This window comes from Neophocaena asiaeorientalis, unplaced genomic scaffold (assembly GCF_003031525.2).
Source record: "Neophocaena asiaeorientalis asiaeorientalis breed wild unplaced genomic scaffold, Neophocaena_asiaeorientalis_V1.1 scaffold501, whole genome shotgun sequence".
NCBI classification, from domain to species: Eukaryota; Metazoa; Chordata; class Mammalia; order Artiodactyla; family Phocoenidae; genus Neophocaena; species Neophocaena asiaeorientalis.
This window is the reverse complement of record NW_020172678.1, coordinates 547978-572333: the sequence shown is the minus strand read 5'-3', so window position 1 is coordinate 572333 and position 24356 is coordinate 547978. Positions and strand designations below refer to the sequence as shown.

Below are 24356 nucleotides of genomic sequence, written 5' to 3'. Positions count from 1 at the left end.
GCTTTGCGCATATGCATATCTTCATTGCTACAAGCCCAAAGCTCGCTGTCCTTGCTGCTGCAGGCTGAGACACCCGCGTGCTGGGAGAAAGGAGGGGTTCCAGGTATCCGTCACTGTGCTGATAGCAGGGGGAGACCAGAAAAGGCACAGGCACCGGCTGCTCACCGAGGGACACAGAGACATGGCCCAGGGTTGCCACCTGGCTAGAACAAACTACTCTGACTCTAGCCAGCAGGATCCAGAGCCCCTGAAATGATTTATTGGCCTCCCTCTCCCAGATCAATAGGCGAGTGGTTATAGATGCAGAGGGGGCCCCCAGGTACCGTGGCCCCGAAGTATAAATTAATATGGCCTGTCAAGGGTCTGCCTCTCCTGGCGTGGGAGATGACACTCTCATGAGCAGAGCTGATACCTCAGGGGGGATGGCAGGCACAAGCCAGTGGAAGTCCCCCTCACCCCCCATCTCTCTCTCTGCAAACCGGGGATGCAGTTTATAAATCATTCAGCATCTGATGGGCACTCCTTGAGGAGGGCAGCTGCGGGCCCCGCTGTAGGGCCCAGTGGGTGCTAATAAGTTTGGCAAGTCCACCTCCTCAGGCTCTGGGCCACTCCGGGCTCCCCCCATGCCCACGGCACATGGGATGGCATGGCTGAGATTCAGGAATTGGCAGGCAACAGAGGGCGTCAGTGAGCACCACCAACGGGCTCTTTGCATAAATGCTCCCGCTGTCCTCCCAGCCACCCAAGAGGCACAGGAAGCAGCAGGGCTCTGCCCACTCGTGAAGTTCACGTCCAAGGGACAGGTCCTAGACTGGGTGCTGAGGACGCACAGGTGGCCAAGCTCTGTTCCTGTTCTGTCTGACGGGAGACACGGACATACGAACAACAACTACAACCATGAGCATTTATTGGGCATTTACACTGGGCACTATGCTAAGTACTTCTCTTACATGGTCCCATACACTTTAATCCTCACAACAATTTTGCAAGGCAATATAATTATTTCCATTTTGCAGGTAGAACTGAAGCTATCTGCCAAAGAACCCGTAACCAGACTTGTCTCTGAATCCTGGCTCCATCCTTGCCTAGCTTTGGGCAACTTATATAACCTCTCTACTTCCCCGTCCACATCTGTAGAATGCGAACATGAGTGGCTACCCCATGAGGTGAGGACTCAGTGAGCTCCCACACTGGAAGTATGGCACTGGGCACATAGGAAGCTCTTAATTACAACAAAACATCAAATTATTATTATCGTTATAGAAATGAATTATTTACTTTGTTTCATTGACAAAAGATTGACAGGAATACTCTTCTCCCTGTTTTCCCATCTCTAGTAAGGATATACAAGGAGTAACTTTCATTTGTCTTTATTAAGTGACGTGGAGAGATGGTGTGGCCTAGTGGGACCCAGCGCCAGGAGCCCTGGGTTCTGGCTCCGACCCTGTCCCCAGCCAGCTTTGAGGCTCAGGCAAGGACTCTCAGTCTCTCAGGCCCCTGTCAACTCGTCCCAGCACCACCCGTCCCCACTTCTAGCCTCATCCCACCTTACAGCTGGTCACCCAAAGCCAGGGGTGACAAAGATCTATGCAGGACCTGTCCATCACAGAAACTGGGGAGGGACCCAGAGGGCCCAGGCCCACTTCCAGCCTGGCTTTGTTTCTACAAGGTAACAGTGGGCACCTGCAAGGGACACACACACCTATACAGTCACTGTCCCGCCTCAGCAGGATCTCTGGTCAGGAGTTAGAGTTCATATTTCTCTTCGGGAAATTCCAATATATGAAAAGAAGCTAAAGGATCACAGAAAGTACTGATATTCAGAGACAACATAATCTGCTTCTCTAACAAACTCCTACTCATCCTCTAAGTCCCAAACAAATAGCCCCCCCATATATAGACCAGGTCACACCTTCCACAGTCCCCTCCATAGGTCTACGCCCTCCACCCTACTTTGCACATTCTAAGCTACCATAGCATTTAATACATTTAGACATAGTTAGACATCTACTTACTTGTTTTTCTCTCTGTAAAATTACCTTCCCTGAGCACAAAGACCCTGGTCTCAATCACCAGTAGTTTATGGTGACTGAGTGTGGCTCAATTCTGTAGTTTATGGTGTGGCTAAAATATGTTATGAGCCAAAAACTGGGCTAAGGGCTTTTCCTACCTGCCTTATTATAGCTCTCACAATAACCCCACAAGGCAAATATTGTTGCCCATCTTATAGACAAGAAAACTGAGCTCCAAAAAGGTTAGATTCCTTCCAAAGTTGTACAGCTAGCAAACAGTAGAGTCTATTCTTTCTACCCTGCATATCCAAGCCAGCTGAAAATCCCTGGGCCCTGCTCCATAGCTGTTCAACAAATGTTTGTGTTCATTTCAAACGACTTGAGTCGATCAAAGCACAGCGGATCAGATTTGGGCTTTGAAGGAAAGGCAGAATAGATTTAGGCTGAGAGAAGAAAGGAAACACTCCAGTACTAGTTAGAACAGTACAAAGTGTGTTTTACAAAGAAAAGAGAGAGACACAGACACACGCTCAGAGGCACTGGATCAGCCCCTTGGCTGACAGGAGGATTCGTGTTGAGGAATACCAGACGATAAGTTGAGAAAGGTAGGTTGAGGCCAGATGGATAAAAGCCTCCACTGCCCAGCTAAGGAGGCTGAACTTCTCAGAACTTCAATGACGTGGCCATCCCTGACACTTCAGAGGCCCTCCTTGACCCGAGGAGCCACCTGGCACCATCTGACTTCTAACCTCACGCCATCCTCCTGCCCAAGCACCCAGGCCCGAGGGTCACCTCCCCAGGGCACAGCTGGAGGGACGCTGAAGGTCAGCGAGGTGGGCACGCACCGCCAACAGAGGTGCTGGAGCAGCGTCGCTGGGCACAGACACAGGCAAACACGTTTGAGCAAATTGGAACGCCGTAAAAGTCTATTACAGCAAATCAAACAGCAGTCAGCATGACAGCCATTAGCCTGAAATGAATACACAGGGGCTTAATGAGGTCTGTCAAGGCTGGCTTGGTGAATTAAGTTGCCAATTCTAGCAGGATTTCCCTTTTCTTTACGGACTTGAAAGCATCCACGCTGCCTCTGCCTCGTTAGGGCTTCGACAAGTGAATTGCAGGGCCTTTCACCCTGATAAAATGGATAATTACATGTAGAACAGCTTAGTGAGGGGAGAGGGTGGGCAGGAGGGGCACCAAGAACAAACAAACCAAAACACACCTGTCCGGCTTAGGCAGGGGCTTTCAGAGGGAGAGGGGGCAGGACTGGGTGGGCAGGGGGTAGGTGAGCTTCTCCCAGGAAAGGGGCAGTGCCTGGTCTTGACCCGCCTCCCATCTGCTCCTATTCCAGGCCTGAGGACGTGGGTCCCCGTGGGTGATGTCTCTAGGCAGCTGTTGACAGGCTGAAAGTTCCCCTCAAAGATGGGCTACCCCAGCACCTCTCAGAAACCCTCTGATGGGGAAGGGCCACAGATATTATCCTCCAGGGCTTGCTGTCACCATGGAGTTAAAAATGCAGCTTCCTGGGCCAGCTGTCCCCCAACTACTGATTCAGAATTGCAGGGGCGGACTTCCATGGTGGCTCAGTGGTTAAGAATCCGCCTGCCAATGCAGGGGACACGGGTTTGAGTCCTGCTCCAGGAAGATCCTACATGCCGTGGAGCAACTAAGCCGTGCACCACAACTACTGAGCCTGTGTGCCTAGAGCCTGTGCTCCGCAACAAGAGAAGCCACCGCAATGAGAAGCCCGTGCACCGCAACTAAGAGTAGCCCCCACTCGCCGCATCTAGAGAAAGCCTGCACGCAGCAACGAAGACCCAACGCAGCCAAATAAATAAATTAATTAATTTTTAAAAAGAAAAGAATTGCAGGGGCCCAGGAATATGCCTCCCAACAGTCCCCCAGGAAATTCTGATGGGGTATGTTTGGGAGCCTCTGATTCATCACCTCTCCGACATTCAGTACTAGATGGCTTCTGAAACACGGGGTTCTCCTGCTTCTGCTTGTATAACTTCAGGGATGGCGAGCTCAGTACATCCTCAGCAGGACAGGAGAGTAGATTGTGGGGTGGGTCTCGTTAGAAAGTTCTTCCATATGTAGACCTAGATTTACCTCCCTGTAACTTATTCCCCACGCCTATCCATGGGTTTTGGACACAACAGACCCAAACATTATCAGGGCCCCTAGGGCTGGGGGGAGTGGAAGTTGGGAAGCTTAGGGATGGTGTGCAGGTGGCTAGGATGACCAAAAGAGGAGCTGAGTGGATGGAGGCAGCCACTGGAGGTCTTTGTCAGCCCTCAAGGAATAATGAAGCACTGGAGGATAAGAAAGGAGCCACTCCTGCTGGGATGCCTCCTCAGATCACGGCATGTCAGTCCTGGAAGGGGCCTGGCCCAACTCCCCAGTTTAACAGCTGTTGGAGTTGAAGCCAGCAGAGGGGCAGTGACAGGTCTGAAGTCTCACCCAGCCAGTTGCTGGCACAATCAGGACTAGAACCCAGATGTCTTGACCTCCAGTCTCCCTCTTCCCACCATACGACACAGGAGCTCCGCTGCTCACCTTGGCGAGCTTCTCCTGGAAACCCACCTCCTCCTGGAAGCCTGTTGAGATTTCTCTGATCATTCTGGCAGCCCCTCAAGACTGATGCCTCACAGGGTCTGCAGTGACCCCTGTCTCTCTGGTTTGCATTCTCATCCTATTCACATCCATAGGGCCTCTTTCACTGAATCGGGCTTCTCAAGGGCAAGGGCCTGGGGTTTCCAGGGTGACTTCAATGTCAGCAGGAGACCCCTGCCTGAATTCTGGGCCAGGACCAGCAGACTCTTCCCTGGTACTCCAGCTGGGGCTTGAGCCAGGCAGCTAAGCTCTAGCTCAGGTGACCAGCCCAGGCCAGGGCTGGTCAGTGCCAAGCCACCTCGGGTCAGGAGGGGCCAGGCCTCCATCCAGCTGACACCACATCCCCGCTGGCCACACGGAGCAGCCCTGAGCAGGGCATCGAGTATCAGGCTACCGAAGTGACCTGATAGGGAGGTTTACGTGCAAGCGAGTAAACCACACAGGCCTTCTTCCAAGGACTGTGTGTCCTTCCAGCCGGCCCCTCTTGGCCTACCCTCTCCGCATCAGATGGGCAGGAGGCAGGCCATTTTATCCCACCTGTCCTCTGCTTTTATTAGATAAGGAGGACCATGGCCCAGAGAGGTTAAGTGACATGCCCAAATGGACCCAGCAATGTGCGAGCAGAGCAGGGGCTAGGCCTGGGGTCTCTGGCCTCTGGTTCTGGCTCCCCTCATTATATATTCCTCTGGCCTCCCAGGTCTCTGTGCAGTGAGAGCCTGGCACAGCACCAAGCCCACAGCAGACACTCAGTAAATATTTGTTAAATAAATGAATGACTGAAGAGGCTCTCTCCTTGGAGGCAGAGGCCTTTGGAGAATCCTGGGGGATTCCAACAGGGTGGTATTGGAGGTCACATCTTCTCCTGGCAAGGGAGAGAGGAAAAGGCTGGCCCTGGCCCAAGGGCTGGGAAGCAGAGATGTGACCCCTCATCCCCTTGCTATTGCTGCTGTCTGCTGCCCCCCGTGAGGGAAGGCAGAGGGCAGCCATGCCTGCCAGGATGGCAGTTGAGCAATGGGTGCAAGGCTCATTAACTCCGAGCTGTGCCCTTGGTTTCTGAGCCCGGGACTAGAGTGTAGGCTGGCACGTAGAGACCATTAAATTAGAGAGACTTCCAAATGAGCGGGGGCCTGGAGCCAAGCTGCAGTCCTGGGCACACCGGCCACAGCTCAGGGCACCGTGTCCCCATGCTTGGGACGGCAGGCTCTCTCTCCCTATGTCCCACCCCATCAGGGGAAGGGCATGAGTACCTCTGGTGTGTCCCACCTGCACATCTGTCCTACTTCACTCTGTCTGGCACAAGCACAGGACCCTTGGCTCACAGCTGAGCAAGGAGGGTCAGCAACCGGAACTTAGAGGCATGAGATCAGGTTTCTTCATCCCTAAGGAATCTGAAGCTGCCCTGGGAGTCAGGAGGCTCAAAGTCAAAGCTGTGTGCCCTTGGGCAAGTCACTCTCCCACACTGAGCCTCACTTTTCTCATCTATAAACTGAATAGATATTTTCTAAACCTCTTTCAGTTTCCTGATCCGATGACCTATAACATAAAGGGGCTAGAACTCCAATGCCATGGTGCCAGGCTGCCTCTCCCCAGTGGATTCCATCTCCCATCATTCCCATCCCAAACCTTTACTGCTGCCACCCAACCTAGAGCCCCGAGTGCAGGCCTGAGGGACACCCAGTTAGAAGCTCTTTACCCTCCACCTTCAAGGTCTTTGAATCGCTGTCAGGCCAGAAGACTGCCATCAGCCACCAGGGAGAGGGACAGTAAGCAATGAGAACGCTGGGGCCATCGGGAGCCAGCAGCCAGCTTATTAACGAACTGTTCGTAATGCAAGGATGTGCACTTCTCAATTACCAGCAATGGCGTGGTTTTACCCACACGCACTCGTGCAAATACACTGAGTTACACAGACAACCAGCCGAAGGCCAGCAAGACAGCGCAGGGTTCAAGAAAGAAAGCCCCTTCCAGGTACTGCATGCACTTTGCATCCTGGGGGACCTGCTCTAGCCAAAGCTGGGAGGCCTGGGGTTAGGCCTGCCAACGTACCTGCCCAAGGCCCACACTGGCTGTAAATGGAAAAAACGTGCAACCTGCCCCTCCCAACCTCTGTCCTGTCCCTGACTCCGGCTGGAGTTGGGAGGGCTCATCCAAGGCAGGCCCTCTCTCAGGCACAAGGCTCCCGCAGCCAGCAGACAGGCCCCCTCAGAGGCGCTGGCTCAGTCACCAACCTGACCAGAGCTGGTGCTGGGCTGAGGTGTGGGCCGGAGAGGAGCTGGAAATGCCCTTTTTCCAGCATCAGCCTCCTCCCCGGTGGCCCCAGAGCAGCAGGCCTCCAATGTCCCTCAAGTGTGACCCTGGGGGCCCCTACCTCAGGGATGCGGACACTGTAGGGCTGATTATGAAATGTGGGTGCGTTGTCATTCACGTCCCCGACCTGGATGTTCACCTTCCGCGTGATCACCTGGCAAGACAAGAGTGGGGAGCTAGCATCAGCCTCCAGCCTCTTTCTACCCAAGGGCTCAGGAACCCCGCCTCCCAGGGAAGCAGGGGCCTTAGGGGACACTCACCCCCTGGTGGTCGCTGACAGAGAACTCCACCACGAACTCGGACTTGGTCTGAAAGAAAACGGAGGGAGGGAGGAGGTCAGAGTTAGAGAGGAGAGCTGAGGTCCTGAGTCCGGAGCCCTACTTGGTGCTGGAGACCCGCCAGCATTGCCCCAGGAGCTGGTCGGGGACTGGATAACTGAAGGCTTCCCTAAAGAATAAGCATTGCCTTCTGGGTTGGGGAAGTAGGTTCAGAATATGGATCCTTCCCATAAAAGAGCAGTAGATTAGGAGTCAGGAATCTTGTTCTAATCTGGGCTCTGTCTCTAAATGGCTGTGTGATCTTCAGCAAATCACCTCTGGGGCCACTTCAATGTGAGGAGAAAGCAGGGGTTGGGGTTTTGTTCAAACTCTTACCTTAACGTGCTAAGGGCTACCTGTGTCTCGGGAAAACGTCCTTTGGGGAAACATCTGTTGGGGGGTGTAGACGTGCACACTCCGTGGAGCCGCTGTTCTACAGGGGATGAACCCGAGGTCACTGTCCCTTTTGCCTATCCAGTGTTGCCCCTTACTTGGAGACACCCCAAACCACCCTATTCTAACCCCAAGTCCAGACGTCAGCACTGGCCTTGGAAGAGGGACACCATTCAGGCAGGAAGATGCTGCTTCAGGGTCAGAAGACGACGAGCCATCCTCCCCCAGTGTGTGCTTCTGCCTCCCTAGGGAAGGCCAGGGGCAGAGGTCACGGCGGGTCATACCTCTCTGTCCAGCGGCTGCCGGAGCCACACCACGCCCGTGTCAGGCTCCACGGCAAAGATGCGGGAGGCCTCCTCCCCAGACACGCCGAACACCAGGGGGTCGTTGTCCATGTCTCGGGCCAGCAACTGGGTCACAGAGGAACCTGAAGTACCCGCAGGAGAGAGCAGAGGGCAAAGACGGGAGGTTAATCCATTCTTCAGCACCTTACTCAGGTGGCTGTGGGGAGCAGCCGCTCAACAGACCACCAGCAGGTCACTGACTACCGCAGACCCCTGTGCATCTCTGGCTCTGTCCCGGGCTCCCTGCCTCCATCCTGGTCACTTGTCACAGTGTGTAATAGGGAACTGTCATTCACCGCGTTCTGTGACTTCTGCCTGTCCTCTTTTCTTAATTTAGAGGAGTCCTCCAAGTGGCTCAGATGAGTGCAAGCTCCCAACCCTTCAATTCTTAGATTCCAAGATGGGCACAGTACTTAGCCCTAGCCACTCAGAGCACTCCATCTCCCTGGTCACAGTGATTGGTTCAGGGATGAGCATGTGACCCAAACTAGACAATCAAAGCCAACCCCGGGACTTCTGCTGGAAGTCTGCTGGAACTGGGAAAGAGTCGCTCTCCTTCCACTGGGGTCGCTAAATTGGTCCTGCTGGCAGCCATCTTTGGCACCAGAGGAAGAGCCTGCCTGAGGTTGAGGCCAACAAGGAGGAAAACAGAGCCAAATGGTACATGGAGAGAGATTCCTGACGGTTTGAGGGTCTGCAGCCAACCGATACCTGAAATGAGCAATTAGCTCCATCCTCTGGACTGCTCAGCTGTATGAGCTAATAAATCACCCTCCTCTTTCTTTTTCTTTTTTTTTTTTTTTTAGTTTTGCCTAAGTAAGTTGAGTTGGATTTCTGTCTTTTGCAAATGGAATCAATATTTTCTTTTTTTTTTTTTCCTGGTACAATAATGTTCATGGAAGCTTTATTCATAATAGCCTAAAACTGGAAACCAAAAAAAAAAAAAAAAGTGTCCATGAACAGTCAGATAGATTTTTTTTTTTAGGCAGATAGATTTAAAAACAACAAACAAACCTGTGGTACATTCAATATATTTAAATCTCACAATAGAAAAGGAAAAGTACAAAGCAATATTTTCTAATTCAGAAAATTTTACAAAACCTGGCATTCATTCAACAGTGATTAGGTGCTGGCCTTATGGTAACCACTAGAGTACACAGAGGTTAGGAAGATTTGGAGCACCCTCAGGGAACTCCAGTCTAGAGCTGGGTGACAAAGTCTAGCTCCTGTCCTCAATCAGAGGACTATGGTATTGCCTTCACCAAGAAACAAAGCCCTGGCCAGAGACCACCCTGGGCATCAGGATGCCTGGCCTACAGCCCTGCCTAAGAAGTCCTAGAGTAGGTCATCTTCTCCTGGGGTTCACAGCATCCCTCACAAGGTAGGCTTCAGGTAGGGCGATCAACCATCCTGGTTTGTCTAGGACTGAGGCATTTCCCAGGATATGTGCTAAAACCAGGACATCCCAGACAACTGGATCAGCCGGTCACCTTAGCTTCAAGAGGTCCTTAAACTGCCAGGAACTGTGCAAAATGTTCTGAGTACACAGTGCGCCATTTTCTGCAGAGAGGGTCTATAGTCTCCGTCTGATTCTCAAGGAGTAGTTAGGTGAGAACCATGGCCTTTGGCAGATCACTTCTTTTAAAGCCTCAATTTACCCTATAAAATGAGACAGACACTCTTTCTTTCCCACATACTGACTCTCGTATTTACTGAATAGCTCTGATGGTCTATTAATAGCTAAGGAAGGAAGGATTCTAAACTCTGGGAATTTTATCTAGAAGAGAATATCGATGAGCTTTTATTTTATTTATTTATTTATTTTTTTGCGGTACGTGGGCCTCTCACTGTTGTGGCTCTCCCGTTGCGGAGCACAGGCTCCGGACGCGCAGGCGCAGTGGCCATGGCTCAGGAGCCCAGCCGCTCCGCGGCATGTGGGATCTTCCCGGACTGGGGCACGAACCCGTGTCCCCTGCATCGGCAGGCAGACTCTCAACCACTGCACCACCAGGGAAGCCCTCGATGAGCTTTTCTAAGTCAACTTTTAAAAGACAATTCTAACATGACAAGAGCTAACATTTTGGAGCACTAGCCACATTTCAGACACTGGGCTAAAGGATTTCTGTGTACTCCCTAATTCAATCCTTCCTGTTATTCTCCCCACTTGTGGGGAGATAAGGTAACAAAGTGATTAAGTAATTTACCATGCCCACACAATTAGCAAAGGGAAGAGCTGGACTTCAAAGCCCAGGCATTCTGGCCCAGTGCCCACATTTGTTTCCACAACCTTACAAATCTCAACACTTGATATGTGAACTCAAGATTCAGGACTTCCATGGACATGACCCTATCAGGCCCTAAGTGGAAGCCCAATACTTAGGAAAGGAAGATACTGGGCAATCATTAGGCTCTTATGATATGCCAGACATGGTGCTAGCCCATTCACATGGGTTCTCTCATTAAATCCTCTCAGCAACTCTGTTTGATAGTCATTATTCTACCCATTATACAGATTAGGAAGTTGAGGCTCAGAAAGGCAAAGTAGCCTCTCCAAGGTCACACAGCAGAGTAGGACATGGCAGCATCCATGGTGATGAGACGAGGTGAGAAGCAGGAGAAGGAGGACTGAAATCATGGAACAGAGACCTTTTGGGGAGCCCAACCTTCCCATTTTAAAGATGGAGAAACTGAAGGCATTTAGTAATCTGCCCGAGGTACAATGGTGAGCAACAGCGTCAGGACTCAAACACAAGTTTCGAGACTCCCAGTACAGTGCTCTTTCCTAGATGAGGAAGGAGGAGGTACGTGAAGTCATAGATAAACCAAGCACATCTTCTCAAAGCATCTGTGTCGCTCAGTGACATGCAACTATTTTATTCTAAAACAAATGGGAATATAATGGGGGTACAATATAATATTCTTTTTTTTTTTTTTTTTTTTTTTTTTTTTTTTGCGGTACGCGGGCCTCTCACTGTTGTGGCCTCTCCCGTTGCGGAGCACAGGCTCCGGACGCGCAGGCTCAGCGGCCACGGCTCACGGGCCCAGCCGCTCCGCGGCATGTGGGATCTTCCTGGACCGGGGCACAAACCCATGTCCCCTGCATCAGCAGGCTGACTCTCAACCACTGCGCCACCAGGGAAGCCCTCAATTCATTTTTAAAGACACAACCTAAAACTGTGAAAGAATTTCCAGCCTCCCCCTGACTGTCGGGGACACACAGTTCCTTTCTGATACCCTCAGGGGTCCTTTAGTGGCAAAGTCTGAGGAACACTGAGCTACTTCCCAAGGCTTGGGGAGATTGCACATGAGGAAACTGAGGCCCGTGGGGGCCTTGCTTGTCCCCAGTAGAGCAATGAGTCCACGGCGGCCCCTTGGACTGGAAACCTCACCTGCCAACCTCCTTCAGGGCCCAGTCCAGGTGGAGAATATGGGGCCAAGCTCCCAGCTGGCCGATGGGATTCCGGAAGGGCCACACCGACCCTCCAGCCAAGGTCATACAACTTGGTCCTGTATCCCAAATGGCTCTCTCAGGCTCGATGTTCAGGCTCTCCCAAGAAGGGGAGCGCTGGGCAGGACAGGGATGGGGCCATCAGCTGCTGTCACCCACCCTGTAATTTCCTGGACTTTTATCCATTTTCCCCTCAATGATGTGCTGCTCAATATGGTCCTTTTCAGCTTCCTCACGGGCTCTTGCCTGCTCACGCCTTCTTTGTGTCCCAGGTAATTGCTAGTGACCTTTTCTAAGTGTACTAATTAAAGGTGCCAATTTAATCTTATATTTAAGACAAGACGCCCCGCAATTTTCCCACTGGGCACATACCCGCCCCCCCGCCCAACTGTCCTGCTGTAGAAGCTGGGCCTGGCTTTGGCTTCTCCAGGACAAGCAGCTCATTTCCCCATCAAGGAGGCTTCAAGCAACCTCTGTGTGCACCATTCAGACAGGAATGAAGCCAAGCTGTGGGGCCCAACCTCTGCCCAGTGTCCCCAGAAGCAGCCCCTCAGGAGAACCAACCCGGCTGTGGGATCCTGGGGTACACACACCACACTCTGGGTTTGTTTCCCACCTGCGAAACAGTATACCCTGCAACTCAGGCTGTGCAATACCTAGAGCTCTTTTTAATTTTTTTTAATTGCGGGAAAATATATATAACATAAATTGTATCATTTTAATCAATTCAGTGGCATGTGGTACATTCACAATGTGTTGTAAGCATCACCACTGTTTCCAGAACACTTTCATCACCCCAAAAGGAAACCCATACCCATTAGCATTCCTCCCCATTCCCTCTTTCCTCAGCCCCTGGCAGCTGCTAATCCACTGTCTATCTCTACAAATTTGCCTGTTCTGGACATTTCATATAAATAGAATCATATGGTAAGTGCTAGCTTTTTTTTTTTTTACTCAGCATAATGTTTTCAAGGATCATCTATTTGTAACATGTATTAGTATTTAATTCCTTTTTATGACTGAGTAGGATTCCATTGTATGGGTATGCTATATTTTATTTACCCATATCATCAGCTGATGGACATTTGGGTTGTTTCCCCCTTTTGGCTATTGTGAATAATGATGCTATGAATACCTGTGGACAAGTTTTTGTTTGAACACCTGTTTTCAGTTTGGGGGAGAGGGCGTATATACCTAGGAGTGGAATTGCTGGGTCATATAGAAACTCTATGTTTGTTAAACCTTATGAGGAACCACCAAATTGTTTTTCGTAGTAATCACACCATTTAAATTTCTGCCAACAATGAATGAGGCCTGGAGTTCTTTTCAGTGGTAAGGAGGATAATCAATGTTTCACAGGGCTGAGCACTCCCTGTATGGTAGAGAGATGGGAGCCCGGCAGCCCTCCATAGCCGATGCTATTGGTACCCTGCCCGCTACGCCTTAGCACATAGCATTGTCACACACACCAGCCCGACCTCCAGCTGCCAGGCCTGAAGGGTTCTGGCCATCAGAGACTGCTCTACCCATACACAGGACAAGCCAATAGTGCCAGCGAACTAATGCCCCTGGTAGCAGCACTCAATGAATGAGAGATGGAAGATGGCAGATAAAGAGTTGGTAGTTAAATGCCCCAGCTCCCTCACCTCTCAGGGGGGTAACTCACAGGCCGTGTTCCACACTGGCTCTTGGAGGTCCCCTGTGGGACTCATCTCCACTTACCCACAGAGGTGACTTGGTTAATGAAGCACCTTTATGGCTTCCTTTCTTTCCCAGTCTCATGTCCTCCCTCCCCGACCTGTGTTTCCTGGAATCTCCTCCCCATAAACAATTTCCACTTGAGTCCTCATCACAAGGCCTGCTTCTGCTTCGTAAGACCTCCTAAGACTATGGTATCAGAATCACCCAGTGTGCTTGTTACAATACAGATTCCCAAGCCCTGCTGCCTCGATTGGCGGGGAGGACCCCAGAGTTTAAACGTTTAAACAGCAGCTCCCATTCTCCCTGCGAGAGACTCTGACACACAGCCTGAGACTGGTTTAGAGCAGGGTGATATTCAAATAGTTAACAATGGCCACAGTACAGGCACCAACCAATCAGAAAGGATGCTGGCCATAAACAAACTGGACCAGTGGGTACTGCCTGTAAGTCAGCCTGGTTTACGGCTCACATTTTAGATGCAGAGAAAAGCTCCTCTGGACCCAGGATGATTTAAAGGCTCGGTTGTAGGGCTCTCGGCTCAGTTAGTGCTGCCGGAGGACTCTCTGCTCTTGGCCTCTCCCACCCGCAGCGGACAGGTAACCCAGAGAGGCTGGCCCCTCCACCCTGTGCCAACCCAACCCAGCTCAGGGCCCAGCCTGGCCTCATGGGTAGAAAGTGGAACTTTAAAGAACTTAAATCACTGTACACCTATGTTCATAGCAGCATTAGTCACAATGGCCAAAAGGTGGAAGCAACTCAAGTGTCCATCGATGGAAAAATGAATAAACAAGAATGTGGCATCTACAGCCAATGGAAATTATTTAGCCTTAAAAGGAAGGAAATTCTGACACATGCTACAACATGGATGAAACTTGAGGACACTGTGCTCAGTGTATGCTGATAAGCCAGTTACAGAAAGACAAACACTGGTATTATTTCACTTACGTGATGTCCCTAGAAGGGTCAAATTCATAGAGACAGAATGTAGAAGGGAGGGTGCCAGGGGCTGTGGAGAGGGAGGGTGGGAGTTGTTGTTTAATGGGCTCAGTATTAGTTCTACAGGATGAAAAGAATTCTGGGGAGTGGCTGCCCAAGAGTGTGGATGCACTTAACACTCTCTACACTTAAAAATGCTTAAGATGGTAAATTTTAGGTTATGTGTATTTTATCACAATTTAAAGATTTAAAAAACAAAACTTACACCAGATCACATCTACGACCCCAGTGACCTGACCTGAGATAATCCTCCCACTGCGTCTCACAAAGGGGTCCCCGGGCTTACCCCCCTCTGCCGTGGTCTTCTTTCTGATCCTGAACACTCTGTGGCTGCCTCAGGGCCTTGGCCCTGGTTGTGTCTTCTGCCAGGAATATTCCAACCCTAGGTCACTAAGTGCTACTCATTATTCACCTGTCAGGCCATGAGCTACCTTCTCGGAGAGGCTTTCCTCAAATACTCCATCATACAGGTAGAGTCTGTCTAAAGAGATGTCTCGTCACTGTGTCCTCACATCCCAAGTCACTGCCTTCCCAGCCCCTCCCTCCTCTGAAATGATCTCGTTTACTCACTTGAATTGCTGACTGCCTGCTGCAACCCCCTATCTGCCACACAAACACACTCATGTTAGCTCCACGGGGGCAGCAGCCTGGCCTGTCGTGTTCCCTGATGTATCCCTAAGCCTACCATGGGCTGGCATCCTGAAGGCACTCAGTAAATAGTCGTTGGGTAAATAAATGAATGCTGCCAACTGCCTAGGGGTGTCGGGAGAAGATAGCCCCCCTCAAAGTCATGAAGATCTCTGAGCCACGACAAGAGGAGACAGTACAGCAAGCTAACTCTTAATTATGTACACTATGGACAGGAAAAAGCACAGATAATCAAAACCTACCAATGTCCAGACCAGAAGCACCTGGGTTTGGATGCAGGTGGAATCATTTTGGGGCCCTGGCTTGTGGTCCATTCTCTCAGGAACAGCCCTGTACATCATCCCGAGGCCATGACCTCTACCCTGGGGGTCATCAGGGGCAATGCACATTATCCTTGGGGCCAAGTACTCTTTCCTGGCAGCTAGGTACCCCATCCTGGGGCCATGTACTCCATCATGGGGTCGAGTACCCCATTCTGGGCAGTGTACCCCATCTTGGGGGCCATGTACCCCATCCCTGGCAGTGAACCCTATCCTAGGGCCCAAGTACCCCATCCTCGGGCAGTGAACCCTGTTCTGGAGGCCAGGGGCCCCGGTGGGAGTGGGGATCTGCTCAGCAGGCTTCGAATGCCCCTCCCGGGGAGGCACAGGGCTGGTGACGCATCCACCACAGTGGCCTCAGCTCCTCAGCAGCAGGCCACATCCGTCTTCCAGGCAACGGTGGACAATCATAGCCTCCTGTGCAGCCTTGCTGGGCCCATGCTGATTGCTGAGATGACTGTTACTGTTATTATTGTTATTTGCCCTGATGGGTGAGGCCTGGGATTGGCATGTCATGCACTCATGGGGAGCTGAGAGTCTTTACCTCCTAGACCAGGGCTGGGCCAGAAACTCAGGAAAGGCAGTGGCAGGCTGCACGGCCTTTTATCTCATTTTTATGTTTTGGATTGGGGAAGGATGGAAGCTATGTTCCCCAAACCCAGGGAGGGTGCTACAGAATGCATAAAGGGTAAGGAGAATACACCGTGCTTCCTCCTTACAGGATCATCTTCTTAAGGCAAACCTTTGATTGTGCCACACCCTACTTAGACACCTCCCACAGTTCACACAGAATTAAAACAGAAGTCCTTACTGAATGGCCAGTGCTCCTCCCAACCTGTCCTTAACCCCCTGGCCGGTCAGGGTCACGTTTCCACCACACCCTCTGGGCTCAGCCCAAAGCCCTGCTGTCGTCCCTCAATCATGCTGGGGCCCCGCCTGTTCCTATACCAGTGCTGCTGCTGCTCCTGCAGCCTGCAAGTCCCTTCCTCCTCTCACTGCCTCTCAAATCCTGGTCACCCTTAAATGCATGCCTCAGATGCTACCTCTGTCATAAATATCTCCCTGATTTGTTGTCTGTACCTCTGCACAGCAGGGAGCGGGCATCTCCCCTTGAAGGTAGAGGCTGATGTTCTGGACACGCTTGGCAAATCTTCCCGCCCCTCCATGGTTAACTATCACTCATCTCTTGGGACCGAGGAGCTGGTCCATTCGTACCCCTACCCAAGCAAACATTACTAATCAATCACAGCTCCCTTTCCTGTTGAGTCTATATTCAACTTCAGAATCCTTCACAACACTGGGTTCCATACAGCCACTACTAATCAATCCTCAAAGGCATGTGAGAGCAAACCTTTTGCAATCTGTGACCTAAAAGGACTTCACATCAGCCGTCATCTACTGTCCTTTCCCAACCAGGGCCCAAGGATCTAGCAGTCTGCTCTTATGAGGCTCAGGGCAGTTAGGAGGGAGAGAATCAGACTTAGAGTCTACAGGTGAGCTCAGAAACAAGGACTAATTACAGCGGAATGAGAACCAAAAAAAAACCCTTCTCATTTTACAGAGAGAGGAGCAGGGGTCCTGGCTGGGAGACAGCTGCTTGAGACAGAGCTGTGTATGGGTGAGTGGCTGAGCAAGGAGTAGCAGACGGTAGGCCCCCAACCCCAGATTACAGGCCGTGGGTTGTTGCCAGGTCTTTCTGAGAATAACCACTCGCCCCGCCCCATGGCCCTGGGCCTCCTGGCCTTGGTCTCTGCCGGAGCCAGGGGCTGCTGCCTTCCCCCTCTCCCCTGAGATGAGCCCCATAGAGCCTGGGCTGGCCTTGGAGCCTGCAATCTCATTTGTTTCCCCTCTGGGATCAGACAGGCCAGTTAAGTGCCTTGATTCCTGGGGATAATCTCATTTGTCTTAGGTTTCCCCTCCCCTCCCCGCTCTCCTGTCTTCAGTCAGGCTCCTTCCCTCTAATGCCCTGGGGTCCTGAGCTTGGTCTGACCTCAGGGGAGCCAACTTTGTTTGGGGGTTATTTTGTGGTCCTGGGCCCCACATACTCCGCAGTGAGATGTGCGGCGGCCCCCTCTCTCCAAGCCTGCCCTGCACTGGCCGACGCCCTCACGTTCATCAGAACACCCTTGTCCGGATAAAGGAACTGTCTCTGTCTCCAGAGCCCGCAGGCCCTCTTCATATCCTCTCTCTCCTACAGCTCCGTCCACTCAGCGTAGATGGCATGAAGTGCTTGGGGGAAAGAAACTAGCATTCAGTTAGAACTCAATGGTTTTCATTCATTCTCTGTCATCGACTTCTCACTATAGCCCCAGAGAGAGAGGTTAGCATGCCCACTACACAGATGAGAAAACTGAGGCTCAGAGGGGTAAAATAACCTACCCAAGATCACATAGCTGGGAGGTAGCAGAACAAGGGTTTGAACCCAAGTCTGTCTGACTCAGAATTCACGTTCCCTCCACCGCCATCACAGTTTTATCAAAAAGCCTTTTACTAAGCCCCAATCTGAGGCTTCCCTCTCCTTGCTCCAGGGAGACCCCCAGGGAGACTGACCGCCAGGGAGACCCCCAGGCCCCCTCCATGTTTTAGGCTGCTCTGGACTCCTGGGTTACTTGGCTGGCCTGAAGGTGAGCACCCTTGAGGCACAGACTATGGGCCGCCCCGCCCCTCCATTACCCTGGCTTTCCACAGCCCACTTATCACCAGCCAGGAAGATGGCGAGTTCTTCCTGAGAGTCAGAGAAGGGGCAGCTGGCTCATCTGGGCACACAGGTGTCTGATGGCTAAGGGGACAGGCTAATTCAGCAGAACAGAGAGAGACATTAAACAGTGCAGAGTGATATAAGCTCAGAGGCTTTGGTGGCGGGGAAGGACAGGAGCTACGCGTTGCTGTTATTTTAAAGTAATAAAGCACAAGAGCAAAGACCAGACATTAAATATTTGAGGGACCTGGGCCTGAGTCTCAGAATCCCAGAGCTGTTCTGCTTCTGGCGCAACCGCGATAGAGCCGTCAACGCCAAGGGCTGCCTTGCCCGGCAGCAGACACCAACGTGCTCTAAGCCCCTGTAAGCTTATGAGTCACAGAGAGGTTGCTACTTGCCTAAAGTCACACAGCTCACACAAGGCAGAGCTAGGATTGTTCGGTGACCCTTCTAATCCCCATGCAGCAATTATAGTCCTTCATTCATTCACTCGGCAAGCATTGCCTGAGCACCTGCTCTGTCCTGGGCACTGCTCTAGGCACTGGTGATACAGCAGTGAACAAAACAGACCTACGTACATATCTCTTATGCCACATGCTTTTCCTGGCCTTCCACAGGCACATTTGGGAAGCGTGAGCATGGGTTTGGAGTCTAGTCACAGCCTGGATGGAGGAAGAACTGTGTTCCTACCCTTCCCCCTGGTTCATGGGCTGTGACCCCGAGGATGAGCACTTGGCAAGTGGGGGCACTCGGGGCATAGCATCAAAGGACACAGAAGAAGTGTCAAGAGGAAGGCAGCTTCAGTGTGAAGTCCCTTTATTAAGACAGAAGCAGTGGGGCTTAGAACAAGGCTGGCACCGGATGGCGTTCAGCCACGACTTCGTGTGTGACTGTGGGAAAGTCATTCACCTCTCTGAGCCTCCCTTTCCCCACTGACACTATGAGGGGGCTGACATCAATGGCCAAAGCACAGAGGTCCTTGGGGAAAATCGAATCCAACTTGGCAAGTGGGTCTCAGCTCAGGTGCCAGGCTGGTCCCCAGGTCATGGTTTTGTGGGCAGTGTGGTGAAGGATTTCGAGGCTGAACCTCCATTCAGGAGCAAAGGATGCTGTGACCCATTAGAGACACGTGACGTGAGTAGGGGAAGGGGTAGCCATACACGTGCCACAAGTTCACATTCTTGATGAGGCCAAGAAACCAAAGAAGAGAGCGGGGCTGTGCAGCTCAGTGACGCGTCCATGGTCACCCAGCTGATAGCTACAGGTGGCAGAGCTGAGACTCAGGTGGGTCCTGGGCTCCCCAGTATTCTTTCCACTGCACCACGTTAAGGTCCTGTCCAGCTAAAATATCTACAGTTTTGTGATTCTGTTTGCCACACTGTGTCCTAGGCACTGTGGAGGACAGAAGGGCATAGATGACCCAGCCCCAGCTAGCAAGGCTTTCCAATCTGGTTGAAACACGCTGGGAAGAGCCTGACTCGTCAGGGCTGACAGCCCGGGTGCAGGGTAGACCGGATATTCTTTTCTGCTCAAGAACAGCAGCCTGAGCATGAAATAGCCATGAATAAAGGGGCTCTGGAATATTCCGTTTGACCTTCCTGAGTCCTTGCTGCAGCTCCCTGGCCTATGGGGGCCGGGAAAGCCAAGTGGTAGTTACCAGATTTAATAACAGTGATAATAGTGGGGTGGGTATTTTTTTCCCTTCTCCTGAAACTTTTCAATTCATTGAACTGTTCAATTAACTTTACGAAAGGAAATGTGGAAAAATAATGGCAAATTGAACTTGACATTATCATTAGAATAAACAGAGCACTGCCAGCCTGTGAAGGTTTAGAAGAGATTATCCAAACACTTGCAGGCACGCGCTGATTCCTTCCTGCTCAGAGGGACCCGGTGCTTCCCTCCTGCCTCTCATGCACCCTGTCAACACTCACATTTCCCTAGCTCGGAATGAGCCATGCCACTGTCACCCATCAGCACAGCCCCCCGGTGAGAGCAGCCACAGCGAGGCCAGGCTCTGCTAACAGGCTGCATCTCCAGGGTGTCCCTTCCCTCTCCTGCAAACGATGGGGTATTTCAGTCCAGCGGGTCTTAGGCCAGGCTACATGTCAGAATCACCTGTGGCATTTTTGCAACTCCAGATGCTAAGCTGTACCACCCAGACTAAGTGCATCAGAGTTTTGGGGGAAGGGACTCAAGCATCAGAATTCTCAACAAACAAAAAACCCCAGACGATTCCAAAGGGCAGCCAAGGTTGATAACGAAGGTCTAGATGATCCCTGAGATTCCTTCAATCTCCAGGACTAATCCAAGAAACTATGATGTAGGAAAACCTCTAGGTCAGTGGTCCCCAAACTTGTCAGCACCCTGGAGTCACCTGGAGCTTTCAAACAATCCCTGTGCCACTGTCCCACATCCCAAGGCTGTGATTAATTGGGCTGGGGTACAGCCAGGCTTTGGAAAGTTCTAAATCCCCAGGTGGTTCTAACGTGCCAGCAAGATTGGGAATGACTGATCTAGGTGGTGTTTTCACTTGGCGAAGTTGGAGCCATTCCTGATGACTTTCCTCCATGGGACTCTACAGCCTCAGACGTGTGGGTCCCCAGCTACATCAGTGCCCCCAGACACATTCCGCTCAGGCCAATTGCACAGGTGGGGCAGAGAAAGAAAAAAAATTATTTGCTCAGTTGCCCCTTCCCATGTTCAAATTTTTCCAAGTCCCAATATAAAAAAAAAAGAAGTAAATACATGGTTTTAAAGCAGTGAACCCCAACCTGATTTCATATTAGCAACACCTAGGGAGCTTCTAAAAATAAGGATGCCCCAGCCCTACTCCCTAAGGGTTCTGTTTTAATTAATTGTTCTAGTCCAGGGCCCAGACATCAGTATTCTGCTATAATTCCCCCAAGTGATTCCAGTGTGCAGCCAATAGAGAATCACTGCGTTAGAGTACAGGTTCCCTCCTACCTCATCAGCATCGTCAGGAGGGCTTGTTTAAAATGCAGATTCACAGGCCCCTGCCAGAGTTCCTGGTTCAGAATCTGCATTTCTAACAAGTTCCTAGGTGATGCTAAGGCTGCTGGTCTGGAACCACAACTTTGAGAACCACAGGGTTAGAACTTCCATGGTCTTGGGTCCTAGTCAATTAAAATTCTTTTCAAAGGGAATCTGGACCTTAGGGCCTGGCTTCAGAATCTCATACCTCCCTGTGCCCCCAAACCCAAGGGGCTGCTTCTTTTCACCTCCAAATAGCAGGAAAGGAGACTAAGGAACTAAGGTGCAAGTAGAAAAGCAGGTGAGAAAGACACCTTTCCCCTCCCCCTGCTCCTCCTCCCGCCTCCCACTGAGAAGGAGGCCAGACAAGTCCCACCAGAAATCACTTCCTCTTTGAGGAGACTCATAATTACCCACAATGATCACAGCACCATTCATTTTGCCCTAAAATTAATACATCACTTTGAGAATGATAACGCACTAATTTATCACAAGATTTATGAAACTTGCACTTTTTCTAATGAGATTTATGCAAATGCTGCTCTTGCCACTGTTTGTGTTTTTCAAAGTTTTGCCAGGGAGGTGGGGTCCAGCCCAGCTGGCAGAGGCCCTGCCCCTACTCAGGGGCTGGTGGGGGGCGCACCGTGGTGGTTCCTGACCTTGGAGGGTCCAGGTGAGCAAGCTTGCCCACTCATCTTATCCCCCGTCCCATCTCTCCACAGGTATGCCTTTATTCATCTGGGGCCAGTCCTTTTAGCAGGCTCACCTGCCGCCTAAGGTGGGGGAAGCCGTTACAGGTGGTGGGCTCATTCTCTAGGTGAGCATGGGTCGATTCATCTAATCGGAGGCCTCCCAGGCCCTCGGTCTCTGAGAACAACTAGCATCCCACTTAGCAAGGGCATGAGACAAGAGAGGCACGCGGGGTGCAAAAGTTAAGGTGGGACTCCCTCTCAGTGCTGACCCTGTACTTGCACAAGTCTCAGAGCATCCCCCCAGTTCTTGTGCCCTGGGCACCTGGCTTGTCTCACCCTAGTCCCGGCCTTGCCACTAGATACCATTCATTGAGCACCTACTGTCTGACGGGCACTCTGTTAAGCACTTCACAGGCTCAATCTCTTTTAATACCTACCAGAAACCTGTGAGGAAGGTATTCCCACACTCAAATGAGGACACTGGGTCTCAGAGAGGTTTAGCAACTTGCCCAAGATCACACAGCTAAAAAGAGGTGGAGTCAGAATTCAAATCCAGGACCAGCTGACCTTGAAAACAGTGCTCTTATTCAGTACTGGCTCCAAATGATTCACAGGGGCCTGTCCTCTGTCACATCCCACGTATTCACTTATCCAGAACATAGACGAAAAGCAGGAAATTAGCCCCAAAGGTCTTTGAGCAGCTAAAAGTCATGGTACAAAATCCATGCACCAAATTTCAAGCGCATTATGAAAAAGAGAGTTATGGTCAGGTCCTCACTCAGAGCCTGTTTACCCTTACTTTCCATACAATTATAATCAGCCTGGTTCTTTGCTTTTTCAATTTATAGACATCTCAAGCAGGTATGTGAACGGTAATAAGAAGCAATTATCCACAGCTTCTGCTGCTCACAAAAGGGAAAGATCAAAAGTCTCTGAAAAGTGAAAACTTAAAATACTCTAAGTCCCTTCTCTAGCTCGGGTCAATGACAATGCCTCATCACAGAGTGCTATGCGCGGTGACGCGCGCGATGATGTGCCGAGGAAGTGCTGAATGATGAGTCATCCCTATGTAAGGAGGCAGGTGCAGATAAAATAGGTCTTACGCATATTCCATGCAAGTCATTATAATTAAAAAAAGATTTTGTGCTTAAAGGGATGCTTCCCAAAGTGTATTTCATGAATCGTTAATCCCCGAGGAGGGACACTAATGGATACTCCATAAAGAAGCATTCCTTGGACGCGAAGGTCTAGGGAGCACTGCATTAAAAAAATTTAAATAGGTTTCTTTCCTGCAGGACCTCTCAGAGCCTTTATTACATTAATGTGCACTGTGAAGCTCCACAAGGTGGTAGAGAAGATACAGCTTTCCCCAGATTTATTTGGCCAAGAACACCTTTCTTCCCAGAGCATCTCAAAGGACATCAGTGGTTCAGGAAATAATGATTGGAGAGATACATTGGGCCAGGAAGTTTTCTGGCTGACTTTACTTCAGGCATATTTTTTCTTGGGTGGGTGGGTGGGTGGATGGATGGATGGATAAGCAAACGAACAAATGAGTAAAGGAACAAATAAACAAGTAAGCTGTTCTCATCCAAAGAGCCTATCAGAATCTCTGTCACGGAGGGGAACACATGAGTGCAGAACCTGAGACAGCTCCTCCAGACTGCCCATCTCCCTGCCCGGTTATAAATCACTGCTTCACGAATAGGCAACCTGGGCCTCCTTAGCTGGATGGCAGGTGAGATGCTTTTCACTCAGGCCAATTTCTGATCACCTGACACCTGAGATAATAATCATAATAAGTCTAAATACGGGCACAATACCCAGCACTTAGAAAGCGCTTTCCTGGCCGTTCATCCCAGGTCCTCACCACCACACCCCCAGGCAGGGGGCTGTCCAGGGGCCACACATTCTCTTAACAGGGAAGAGGCTATGGTTCAGCGCAGCTGAGTGATGAGTCCAGAGGTGTACAGTGTGGGCTCCTGGAACCAGAGTCAGAGGCCCACTCCTCGCCCAATCTGTGTAATCTAAGCAAACCTCGCCACCTCACTGGCCTTGCTCCTGCCTTAGAAAGCTGTGGCAAGGCCCAAGCCAGACAACAGAAGAGGAAGCACTTCATAAATGCCAGACATCCCATAGAGGCTTTGATTCTCCCACAGCAGGCCCCAACCAAAGCACTTTGCACTCTGCATCATAACGAGTGGCTAATCTTCCAGCCTGGCTCTCCCACCTGACAGTGAGCAGGCCTGAGGGCGGGGACTGTGACCCTGTTCCCTGCCGGATCCCCAGATCCTTGTCCAGTGCCTGGCGCAGGACAGGCCCTTGGTTAGTGTCTACTGAGCGACTGAGTGAGTGAATGAATCAATCAATGAATGAAGGGGTGCATCGCTGTATAAACATTAGGCAATCTGGTTCTAGAGTTTGTAGGAGTGCAGTTCTTGTAATGCTAAAAGCCATGCCAAGGACTTCATCCCCAATTTCTACTAGGCACATCCCAAGGAGTGTCTTGCTGCCTTTGTTTGAGGAGCAGAGAAAAGAGAGAATGAGCCAGACAGCTTTCCCAGGGCCCACCTGCCTGGTGACTGCCTGGGTGGGAAGATATTGTAAATTGGGTATGTTTATCTTTTAATTGGGCCGAGGGCAAACTCCTGGAGTCCTTGGAGGTCCTCTTCCCATTGGAATCAAGATTCTTCCTCCCCGCCCCCTGTGGACAGAGCTGGAAGCTCTCAGGCCCCACGTGGTGGAAATGGTGATGACTGGTGGACGAGAGGTGGGAACAAGTAAGTGAAGAGATGAGGGTGGGTTGCAGAGGGGTCCCCTTGCCACTTAGCCAAGGTACTGCACGGAGACTGGCACCCACACTTCTTCCC

At 51.1% G+C, this 24356-nt stretch overlaps 1 protein-coding gene across 2 annotated transcripts in view; it reads right to left on the bottom strand.

Annotated features, from left to right (window-relative positions):
• CDH23 (cadherin related 23) overlaps positions 1-24356 on the bottom strand; it is a 430962-nt gene that overhangs the window by 318231 nt on the left and 88375 nt on the right. For both annotated transcript variants that reach the window (XM_024739760.1, XM_024739758.1), the window contains exons 4-6: positions 7930-8072; positions 7196-7243; positions 6997-7089 (exon numbers count right to left, since the gene is read on the bottom strand). In XM_024739760.1, coding sequence (XP_024595528.1) covers positions 6997-7089; positions 7196-7243; positions 7930-8072 — 284 coding nt within the window. The remainder of the gene's footprint in view (positions 1-6996; positions 7090-7195; positions 7244-7929; positions 8073-24356) is intronic.